Here is a 12,200-nt window from a genome sequence, read left to right on the forward strand (position 1 = left end):
GAATGAAGGTACTGCAATTATTTCATAAACCTTTCTGGAATTGTTTCACAGATTATAGGTGTAATTAAGAACAACATTATATTGGAGGGATGTTAAGCTTCTAGAGACTTAACTATGTACTTAAAACATTAAGAGTCCCGGTGGGATGGCTGTCCTCACATTTCACAGTGTTGAAGTTCATTACAAATTCACTTGGTTTAAATTTTAAGAGTATGCCATCTGTTTTGGAGAGATGCTATATACCAGAAAGTACATAATATGAGTAGGAAAAGCAAAGCAGGTCCACTACTGATTCTGTTAACTGAACAGGCCATGAACATCACAACCTAGTATCAGGCAAAAGCAAGGAGCACTTCCCTCTCCTCCCTTCTTCTATTATTGGCATCCTAAATATGGTGTATTTAGGATGCACTCAAACCCATCATGTTCAGCTAAACTGATTTCAGCATAAAGTCCCCAAGCTACAGAATGAAAGAACCGTCAGACAACCTCAGAGGACTTCTCTTAACTTCTAACAAGAGACATATCTCTCATATTAGCTTCCCTCAATTATTGTTGATTTAGATTACATTCCCACAGGGATTTGCTAGTAGGAAACAGGTGTTTTCTGAAGTGAAATAACTTGCCAACTTCAATAATTTTCTTCTCTTTTATGCTTTGCTCCAGAGCTCATAGATGAAGATACCCTGCAGAACACAATAATCTTCCCGTGCTGTCAGAAGTAAAATTAAATTCTCATCCAAGACAAGTTAATTCCTTTCCTATTCCGGTCTAGGAAACTATCTGATAAGCCAAAAAGGCACAGAAAATGAAGTGCACCCAGCAATCACGTACCCAGTTCAAATTCCCTGTGCCACCAGCAAACTTCATGGCGTGCTGTCCCACAGCCTTGAGGACACGTGCACCAAAACAGAAACACCGTGAGCAGAAGGAACAAGGCAGTTCCCAAAGTGCTAGGTTATTTTTTGGTGTTCCTGAATGAGCGGTAGGTTTTAAACTGTAGGTGATAGGGCCCTGTGAATTTACTGGAACATCGTGCTTTGTTGCACACTGCTGTTAGGAAAACATGCTGGCAAACGCTCTTCCTGGGGGAGTGTCCGGCCAGCACCCTCACCTCCTAACTCATGTAAAATTAAAATGCTCTCACGTTATCTTCAGTAGCGTTTGACCTCATTTTACCTTTCATTTTAAAGGAAAAAAAAAAAATACTGAAGAGCTCAAAAGAGGAAAAACTGGTATTTCCCACAAGCACAAAAGGTATTGTTCCGTTTCCATTCACTCACTGCTGTCAGCCTAAATCAAGTCCTTGCTTTCTTTCTTGGTGAGCAGGACAAGCTCACTCCAGAACCACAGAAACGGGAATACATTAGAGGTGCATCTGCTGTGGTGGTGAGTGCCCACCTCTCCACTACTTGCAAATTACCACTATTATTGCCAGGAACAACAAAGACTAAAACTTAGCTATGGAAACAGACAGCTGAGAAAGGCATTAAACTACTATCTGTAATCATCAAGGGACTAATTCTGATCTCTCCTGATAAATATTCAACTGACTCCAACAGAATACAGCTGCTGTGCAGAACAGAAAGACTCTGAACTGACTGAACGTCTCAGGAAAGTATATTTCGTAATATAGTTATCTAAACACAAACAAAACCTTTTATTTTCTTTTATTTAAAGGCAAAACCTGACCACGGAACAAGAGGACAAAAATGTGATTGATTCTTCTTCATTTGGGAAATAAATTCCTTAGAGCAGAGTTGAAAGCAGTGCGTACACACGTACTCCAAAACTTCCACAACCACAGGCAGTGGCTTATCTATGAAGATAAAAGTAAAAGTAGATGATATTTCCATTACATTTCCCTCTTTCACTTGAAAATTTAAGTATTCTTTGGCTGATAGGAATAAACCGATACGTTTACTAAAATATTCCACGTACTGGGCTTCTGCACTGTGTAAATTCTTACCTTACTTTGATTTCTCCTTCGTGTAATTTCAGTTACGCACATATTCAAAAAAAATTTATTATAAATCTCAAGTTTTATTACAAGTAGAACAGTTACCTTGGATATCGAAGTTCCTATAAAGTACACACCAACTACACAGTGCTGCAAGCCTTCTGCATGCAGACTTTCGGATGAGCATCAAAAACCAGCAAAGTCCTGCCATCTAAGCAACGCTGACTGTATATTAACATATTTATGGCTTAGTTACTTTTTTTTCAAGACTTGGACTCTGTTATTACTACAACAAACTACCCCAGGAATAATTACTTCAAAAAGGCACGATTTCAGTGACCACGTTTTGAACTTTCGTTGCTATTCTTTAACCTTCAAGCGAGGGACAATCACACCAACCTTAGGACTGTGAACACCAAGGCACTAGCACAGAAGCTGGTGGTAGGGGCGTACCTGACTTCTCCCTCTCACAAGTGCCAGTCCCACGCAGCTCAAGAACGCCGACATTCAGCTGCTTTCCACAGGTAACCACGGCTGCATGTGAGCAGCACTGGCCGAGCAGAGCGGCAGCAGCAGCCAGTCTTTGTCCGTGTGTGTCAAAACGCCCCCCGAGAACCGCTTACGCGGTGCCCAGAGCTGCCTTTAACACGACTGGACATTCTGTTTAAATTTAGACAACCCTAATTATGTCAACGCTAACAATTCTTTGCATTGTTCCTTGCTTTTACTCATTTCTATTTCAAATAAAATTTCACTGAAGATTAACGTTCACTAAGGCACGCTCTGAAAGTGATGCTGGGCATTGTATCATCGAGATTCTGCGGGAATTCCAGAGCCTAATTCAAGAGTGCATCCCATACCGTAGATATTCTGCAAGAAAATGATCCACCAGGCAAAGGCACAATACACTGACAGTAGTCTAGAGCTGACGCAGGGAGTACAGAAACATAAGAGAGACTGCACTTTCTCAATAAACTTGTTTAGCAGAAGGCCAGGAGTGAAATTTAAGCAAACTATTATGCAACAACCAAAGTGTACTTTAATGTCTTCCTGAATTTGCACCTAAAATTACTATCTCTGTAGAAGCTGCCTCCTAAGTAAAATCATTCTGAGTAACGTAACTTTAATGTTTGGATAATCACATAAACATCACCCCTTCCACATACAAACTAAATTCCACATATCTGGTAATACAGGGCACTGAAATTGTCCCAGTTTCACCAGTTTGCATAGAATGAACAAATAAAACATTCTGTAACTCATGCAGTGTAAGTGTAACTTTTAAATGACCGGCGTGCAGAGATCCACAGGTTACTGCTCACAAGAGCAGCAGATCCCACTGAGATACTACTACCAAAATTGTGCTGTATTGAGCACTAAAGCTCAGAAAACGGATAAAGGAAAGGCGCCCTGTACAACCGCTTTTGGATCTGAACCTACTTGGCACTGTAGCGCAGTGCTCGTCAGGTCGTGCTTCATCCCTCAAAAACACAGACCTCACTCAGGCCTGGGAGTAGTGTGAGTGAGTTGTGCTTCCAGTACTAATTCCTTCCAAAACCAGGAACAAGACACCCAAACGACTTCTACGCAAGGCACTTTGGCTCCCACACACCAAGCCTAGGCTGAGCCAGCGTACGCCATCTCCGTCTGGCCTGGTAAACAGCCATCAGGTGTTTCTGCACCACCACAGTGCTGCTTTACCACTTCTAAGCACAAAGCCTCGCCAGGTGCAGCCATCGTACCAGGGTGCTGCTCTACTGCTCCTGCACCTCGGCTACCACTGAAATCTTGTAGCTGTCTTCAGGCACCATTAGTTCTGAACCTGTGAGACCTGCCAGACGCATCAGCTTTGCAGAAAAGCAGTATCAGCCCCGTTTCGGCACAAACCAGATAAACCACCACAGCACCGGGCCGCCCGACTGCTCTGCACCCTCCCTCCTGCAGGCTCCAGCACCTTGCTCCCTCCCAACGGGTGCCATCCGGAAGGAACCTTCCCAAAACCTGCAGGAAGAACAAGGCTCATCGGTTACAGGACCAAAGCAGAAATAAACATCCTTGCTTCTGTAAAATGTAATATGGAGTAGGACAACACCCAGTGGCCTGGGGAAGTGCTTACATTAAATAACAACGAGCAAAGCCACCACAGAACGGTCGACTTGAGGCCCACTGGAAGACAGAGATAAAACTGAGGCAGCGCAGATGTGATGAAATAGCACTAAGTGGTAAGGGTAAGAACTGATAGAGGAATAAGGAGTGTGGAACTGAGCTTGAGTACAAGGACAACAGAAGAAAATTAAAGGTGATGGTCAAAAGCACATGCAGCTACGCTAAGTGGTGCAGAATAACGGCGGGGTGGCTTCCTGTGCAAAGCAGCAGCGAACTGCCTGCACAACGCCTGCTGCTAAGCACACGACGACGTATGCACCAAGGAAAACCTGCATGCACGTAGCTACATCTGCAGTTACACCAGCCCAGCCACTGCAAAAAGTCAGCACCATCAGGATCTCGCCTTTCGTTTCTCCTTTCACGTCTAGTTCATAGAGAGACTAAATTTGTTAGGATCAGTTCATTATGCGAATCTGACACTGGGAGTCTGACCTTTGCACCACAAACCCCACTCCCAACAGATAAGGAGTGGCAGCATTTAAATTAAAACAGAACAGCAGCACGCAGTCCCTGAAGGTAAACCAGCAGGCTTTTCAACTGGGTTTCCAGTCCGTTGGGGGCACGAGTGGGTTCCGAGGCAGAAAACGCGGTGTGAGTGGAGTGGGAGTTGGTGGGGAATAATAGCAGGAAGCAACACACGGAAGTTTACTCACTCCTCTATCACTTCACTGATGACCGTGGAAATGGAAGAGGCCTATGCTAACAAAGGCACACAGGCTCCTTTCAGAACACACTAGATTGTTTATTATGGCAGGAAACTGAGAATTGCCTTATTTCATTTTTAAAAGTTCATAAGGAATTACATTCCTCCACTACTTCTAAAGATTTCTAGATAATGATTTGCCTCCAAATCAGAGCAAGATTTCCAAACTATTAAAAAAAAAAAACCCTATCATTCACATGTTAAGCAACAAAACTGAGAGTCAAATAAAGCCCAACAACATTCTTCACAGAAAAAACAGACTTACATTTCAGCACGATAAATAAGCTAAAAGAAATATGGCTATAAACATTTACATGCTTGTAACAAATTACTGCGCAGAAGGTCAGAACACATCCCTAAAACACTGAAGCTGAGAGCAGGAATTTATTCCCATGTGCACTCCCTGCTACCATCTCCACTCAAACCTCTTCAGCAGACGACCAACTATTTCACCGCTGTAACAAAATAAAAGCTGGAGGGATCCAAGTCGAAGACCTGCACTCAGAAGGAACAGGCAGAAAATTCACTCTGCGACGCAGGGTACGTGAAACAGCATCAAAAGGCCTGAAAACGCCTTTTGCTGTTATCTTGGAGAGAACCGTGGTTATGTAACTGAGAGTTACGGTTATGTAATTTAGCAACAGCAAATCACGCCCGAGCAAGCGCCCTGCCTTCTGTGACGGAACCGCTCGGGGCGGCCGGGGGCAGGCCAGCGAACCCTGCTTCACGGGACCCCAGCAGAACGCACAGCTCTGCCCCCCGCAGCACCTCGGCAGCTTCACTGCATGGCTACAGGCTCGGCAGGCAGCCGGCCCCCAGAGCAGCGGTCAGGGGTGTCTGAACCCGAAGTCCTGCCCCTAGAACGGAGTAAGGCCATGCCACGTCAGGGGCAGGTGGCAGCGAGGTAACAGCTCCACGGGACGGAGTTGGGGTGCTGGGACAGCAGGCTGAACGTCACTTGGTGCATCTGCAAGCCAGGTGCTGCGAGGAGAATCCCAGCCGGTTAGGAGGGGAGCCACGAGCACTGGGACAAACGGTGAGCGGTCAAACAGCGAGTCAACAAACGCAGGCCGTGGTACTGCCATCACTGGAGACCCTCCTGAGAAAACGGAACCTGAGCCACCCAATCTGACTTGGGAGTTTGCTCCCCTTGGTCAGCCTGGCCGCCCTCCAGGAGTCCTCTCCAATTTCTGTTACTCCACGGTGACGCTGAAGGTGCTCCTCTTTGCTCCACAACCACACGTATTTCCAAGACGCTTTGCAGAACTGTAGTTACGTTGATCCTCCAGGGAACCAGTGAAGTGACAACTTCTGCCCTCAGCCTTAGAGGAGGTACGGACTAGCATTTCAGATCTTCTAGGAAAACTCGGAGGAAAGAATTTGTCTACACAAAGGAATGTGCAGTCAGTGTGTTTGAACGGCTCTTTATTCTGCATCCAGGGCACAAACTGGTGTCACTACCTTACACCCTGGCCAGGCCGAGTATTCTCTGCTGAAGCAGAGAACTATGTTAGTTCATCACTTCTGCATATATACTGTCCTCCTCTGTATTTTGGTACCTTACTACACATCTCTGCATTCCTTCACTGTCAGTAAGGACCTGTATTATACCCTGCATTACAGGAAGACGTTAAAACTGTGCTTTGGAAGTTGCCTGCCCTAGGGCAGGAACAGGGAAAACTCGGAAAGAATTGACGAATGATTATTTGATCTCATTTGTTTTCTACATATTATTTTTAACTTTAGTACCAAAGGAAAATTCCAGTAAGAAACAAATTGGATCTTCTTCATGAAGAACCAAAATAAATGGGATTTTTGCTACTGAAGGGGCAGAGTGATTTTACATCCAAGATAACTTCCTAAAAGGTAAGAGAAAACTTTAAAGGCAAGACACTGGTGATTTCCATTTCTATTTCTGTAATTCTTTATAAAAACTGTACTTCACTTTTGTATTCTGCTCCTAGCATTGCAGTGTTGTGAATTTTTGTACCGCCTTTTAAATCTGTTTATACCTTCGAAATAATAGATAAAAAGATAAAAAGTAATTTTTATGCAAAAAATAAAAGCACAAAAATATATCCTATTTTTAAAGAAGTCTTTTAGATGCAGTGAAGTATTAAGAATAACAAATTTCGTCTCTTCCCCTTATTCAGTTTTGCAAGTCATGCTGATCCTTTACGATCTATAGAAAAACACATTGTAACGATCCTCCCCTGACTCTCCTTGGTCTCGCCAAGGAAAACCCATGTTAATGTCTTAGTAAAGTCAGATCAATTAAGGAATATATAACTCCCTTAAAAAAAAAAAAAATATATATATATATCCTAAAACTCAACACAGGATTAAAAAGGTTTGAGCCATATACTTTACATCCCACCTGAGGCTAAAGTCTTACCATATTAACTGTTAAGAAACCAAACTTTCAAAGTAGTCAAGCAGTCAACTATTGCAAAGCAGTCAAGCAATCCATTTGTTGCTCCTGTTGAGATATACCAAAGGACGTTTAGACCGGCTTTTGTAAATGTTGCTCATAATCTCGCAAATTAAGTGAATGGTTAACTATGCACATGAAGATAGTCTTAGACTCCAAATGGATGAATTTAACACAGGTGGTTGCATGATTGCGCTTTTACTGCGAGGTACTGACAAAACATCCAAATTTCCGCTGGTGACCAAATTTAGCAACATTTTTATTCCAAATCTTCAGTGTAAATGGAAAAGACTTTATTACTAAAGATACTCTGGAGGGCCTTATCACGGTTGCGCTGCTGGCTCACACGGCTCTCACCCTTTGTCCCTCCCCTGCACCGCCTCGGCAGCCACGGTGTTGACATAGCTGCAGCTACCACGGGCACGGCGAGCTGGGTCTGGGAACTGATCCCTGCTAAAAGCACCAGTGCCAAGGAGAAAGTTACAACTGCGAGCACTTTCCTGCTCTAGGTTACCACGCAGCTACATAAACAGTTGAACAAGCACAAGTGAAGCAGCGATACAAGGGCTGTATTCGCCAAGACCGCTGCCAAGAGAAACAAGGGTAAAATTACAGCCTAACCTGAACCTGCATGTACCTGTTCTTAACTCCCGGAGATGAATAAGCACATTGAAACAAACAGGGGCAGGGAGGCACCCGATGGCCTTACAGGAGTGAGACTGTGCTTCCAGTCTGTCGAGCAAGTTAGGTCTGCCACGATCGCTCTGCTGGGAGAACCTTCAAAATCACGTTTGTTTACTTTATTAGCATCCTTTCAAACTGATTTTATCAATTATTTTACAAGGTCTGCTGCAACCACGTCAGGAAGAGGTATGAGGGGCGAGAACGTTGCATTTTAACCCAGGATGGAGACCGCAGAACACAACCAGCAGTCGTCAGAGCAAGTTACAGAGCAGAGCGAACCTCCACAAGCACTACGTGACGCCACCAGAAACAATAACTCAAAGCAAAAATACTTCACGTTTCACTTGTCCTTATTTGCCTTGGTCCTCACTTGTGCGGGTACTTTTTGTTTGTTACTCTAGGAACAGGCTGTGGCTGAATAAGACCCATTGTTTTTCAGTAAGTCTGCAAACTGTGCAATTACCCAACTTAATCACCTTTTTTTTTTTCAAACTGAGCTCTAATCTTCATAAAAATCCTAACTAACATTACTATAAATCATGTTCTTAGACTTCAGCTTCCCAGACAATCCATGTCTTACTGTTTTGGATTTCTATTAAAATTATTTTTGCACAACATGAAATAAAGAATATTTAGCTCATTTTAAATTGACACATTTAGTAGGTCTGTATTCAGGAACACTTACAACACTTCTATCACAGTGGTCAAGAGGTACTAGCCTAAATATACACCAGGCTCTTATAAATGTGTATCACCAGCCACCAGTCTTTACATGAATGTCCACAATGACATTTTAATTTTTACTAATTTCCTCCTGTTACTTAGACGCACAACATGTTACTGAAAACAGAAGCATATTATCTGAAGAAATAGAAGTTAATAGGTAATGGGAAGCAAATCAGATGTACTGGAACAGCATTTCCATGTCTGTCTCCAGCTTACATTGAACACTGCTGATGCTCATGTCTGACGCTTTTTAGAAACAATGTAATGTAACTGAAAGGTTTGAGAATGCTGCAAAAAGGGTACAGACTTAAAAAAAAAAAAAAAAAAAAGGAAACAAATCCAAATAAAACCCTGAAAACACAAAAGGCCAGAGCCTGCGTGGAGTTCCTCTGACTCCTGCTGAGGTTTAAGCCACAGTTTGTAATAATCAAACAGTATTTTTAAGAAAATCTAGATTTTCCCAATGGAAATAAAACGAAGTTTATTCAAACTCCAAGTTTCACTTGGGGAGGAATTTTGTAAAGGACGTGCTCCTTTACACTCACTTTTTAAAAATGCTTTGGAATACGTGTGTTGGTGGCAGAAACAAGAAAAACAGCCTGAAAAATATTTCTGAGCAGCATAAAAATCCTGCATGTGACAGAGACCCAAAGGAGGCAGCGGAGCAGGCGCACGCTGGGAGCACAGCACACCACCAGGCCTGGCGGCTGGGCCAGAGCCTCCTGCTCCAGGAGCAAAGTGCACCTCAGGGCTCGGTGTTCGCTCACAACCAGCGATTGTACAGGGCTAGCAAAAAAAAACAATGCTGTTACAGGCTGGAGGGGCTGAAGGAGCCACAGCACAGCCCTCCCCCGGCGGGGGGAGGCGGCGCAGGGCCCTGGCCCTGGCCCCGGCCCCAGGCCGCGGGGGCAGAGGGAGGCCGGGTGCCACAAAGTGAGCACACGCACGCCGCACCCGGCGGGGCCCGCCCGCTTCCTGCCAAATAGTGAGCTACAGGAAGTGGGCCGGGGCGGCCCGGGGCGAACACGGCGCGGCGGGGGGGGGGGAAGGGGGAAAGGGAAGGGGAAAGGGAAAAGGAGGGGAAGGGGAAGGCCCCGCAAAGGGTCGCGGCAGGCTGGAAAGCGAACGAGCACCAGCACTAAGCGGGGAGCGAGTTTTGTGCCTCCCCGGCAGAAAACACCTCCTGGTCTCCCCTCCTGGCGGTTCCCCCCTTGGCCAAAGGGGCTCAGATGATGGCCAGCACTGCGTGTCCGTCACGCGAAGCGGCGATGGAACAGCTGAGCCGTGCCTGTGGTCACGCAGACCGTGCTGCTGGCCGCTGCGCACAGCAGGCGTTACGGCAGCCCCGACAACAAGCGGCTAACTTCCCACCTGAACCCCCCTGCCCGTCACACAAACACAGCGAGCAGCAGCTGTGCTGTGTGGGGCAGGATCAGTAAAACCTGACCGATACCCCCAGCACGGCCTGCACAAAAGTCCCCTCCATCGGATAAAGCCACCTACCAGCACACGAAGCTAGCCCGTCCAAAGTTAGTGTGAGAACCAAGGTGAGCTTGTTTAGCTCAAAAATCACGCTGCAGACACAAAAAGGAGAATCCAGGTAGCCCCTCACTCAAAAGTCAGGAATCCTACAAGGTACAGCTGAGGATCACCAAAAAGTCGCACTTACATGGTCTCTCCAGTCTTAGCAACATGACAAAGAAACTGATCCAGTATTGGACACACTTCCTTCTTCCCTCTCTTCTCAAAGTCTGTCAGCACGAGGATGACACAAGAAGAACAGAGAAAGAAAACAGAACAAAAAAAAAATCACAGTTAAAAACCACAATAACTGCTTTAACAACTGGCACAACTCCCACCAAAATACCCCCACGTTTCACAACGCCAGCAGCTCCACCAACTCCCCAAGCCCGCACAGCGCTCGGCGTTCTCGTGAGAAGCTGCGCGCATCCGAGCAGCAGAAGTTGGTCGGCAACTTCTCTGGAGCGGCCCCCGCGGAGAAGGAAGGGCCCCGGGTCTCCTCGGGGGGCTGCCGGCGAGGGGCGAGGGGCTGGGGGTGCCGAGGGGCTGCGCACAGGGACGGGGGGGCGCAGGGCACGGCCCCAGGCGGGGGCAGCCCCGGGCCTGCCGGAGGGAGCCGCAACGGGCCCCCGGCCTCCCCCTGCTGCCGCTCGCCCCTCGCACAGCCCGGGGGGCTTCGTGGGGGGCTCCAGGGCAGGATATCGGCCCCCCTTCCCCACAGGCCGCCCCTGGGCTCCCGTCTCCCCCCCCCAGGAGCAGCCCCCGGCCCTCACCCCGGGGAAGGGGAGAAGGAGCAGGGGCTCCCCCGGGGCTCAGCTCCCGCCTCCCGTCACCGTGAGGACCCCGCTCCGCCCGCCCCAAGCCCCGGCGGCACCTTTGAGAGCCTCCTGCAGCCTCTCGACATCCATGATCCGCGCTGGGCTTCTCCCCGGCCGCGCTCGGCGCCGCTGCCCTCCGGCGGCCCCGCCGCACCCCGCGCAGGAGCCGGGTCTCTCACACGGCCTTACACACGCTCGCACACCCGCACACACACACACACTCACCCGCCCTTACACACCCGCACACACACACAGAGAGAACCCGGGCTCAGCAAGCCTCCAACATGGCGCCCGGGCCGTCCCCGTGCGCGGCCCCGCCAGCCCGCCCTCCTCCTCCTCCTCCTCCTCCTCCTCCTCCTCCTCCCGCCGCCAGGCGGGGCCGCCGCGGCCCTGAGGGAGGGAACCGGCTCCCGGCCGGCCTCGCCTCACGCCGGTGCCCTGCCGGGGGCTCCTCCTTCGTCCTCACCGAGGCCGGGGTCCCCGCGGGAGGAGGGAGCCCTGCGGGAGGCCGGGGGCTGCGGGCGGCTGCCTCCAGCCCCGGGGCTGGGGTGAGGCCGGTGGGGAGCGGGGCTGTGCCAGGAGGGAAAGGGGAAAACTCATTTTTGAAAAAAAAAAAAAAAGTTGTAAGTAAGGTAGCCAAAGAGCAATGCCGGCTGTTTTTCTAGGCGTACGGCAGCTGGGGTGGTTTGCTGTGAGGTAAAATCCTGGTACAGAGCTGGGCTGGGTCCGGGGGCACAGAGGTTTCCTGCTCCAACCCCACAGCCTCAACCCAAAGGGATCCTAATGCCCAAGGGGCTCCCAAGGCCTGAAGGGGTCCCCATGTTGTCTCTAGGTCAAGGCCTGTGCCACCTTCTCCTCCCTTTCAGGTGCAGCACAACAACGAGGCAGAAAGCCTCTGACACAGCTGCCCTGGGTGGAAACGCAGCTAGCATCCATCGCAGCACGATGACCTGGCTCAGGGACCACCACAAGGGCTAAAAGCCCATGGCAAGCACAGCCCTGCTGCGAGCAACTTTCTGTGATGCCTTGTCTTGATTTCAGCATGCAGGAATGAGCACAGATGTGGAATGAGTGGTCTCTGCTGGCAATTTCATCATATAGAAACATACATTAAGAGTATGCCTTCTAAAATCAAGAACCTTTCAGGTCTCTTTGACTGTAGGAAGCCTACATAAAATACTAATCCAAGTT

General features: G+C 48.0%; 1 protein-coding gene across 1 annotated transcript in view; it reads right to left on the reverse strand.

Moving 5' to 3' along the window:
* PPP4R2 (protein phosphatase 4 regulatory subunit 2) overlaps window positions 1-11,331 on the reverse strand; it is a 28,855-nt gene extending 17,524 nt beyond the window's left edge. The window contains exons 1-2 of the mRNA XM_048074380.2: window positions 11,066-11,331; window positions 10,340-10,421 (exon numbers count right to left, since the gene is read on the reverse strand). Coding sequence (XP_047930337.1) covers window positions 10,340-10,421; window positions 11,066-11,099 — 116 coding nt within the window. The 5' untranslated portion in view covers window positions 11,100-11,331. The remainder of the gene's footprint in view (window positions 1-10,339; window positions 10,422-11,065) is intronic.
* Window positions 11,332-12,200: the final 869 nt, after the last annotated feature.

This window comes from Anser cygnoides, chromosome 10, assembly GCF_040182565.1.
Source record: "Anser cygnoides isolate HZ-2024a breed goose chromosome 10, Taihu_goose_T2T_genome, whole genome shotgun sequence".
Lineage (NCBI taxonomy): Eukaryota > Metazoa > Chordata > Aves > Anseriformes > Anatidae > Anser > Anser cygnoides.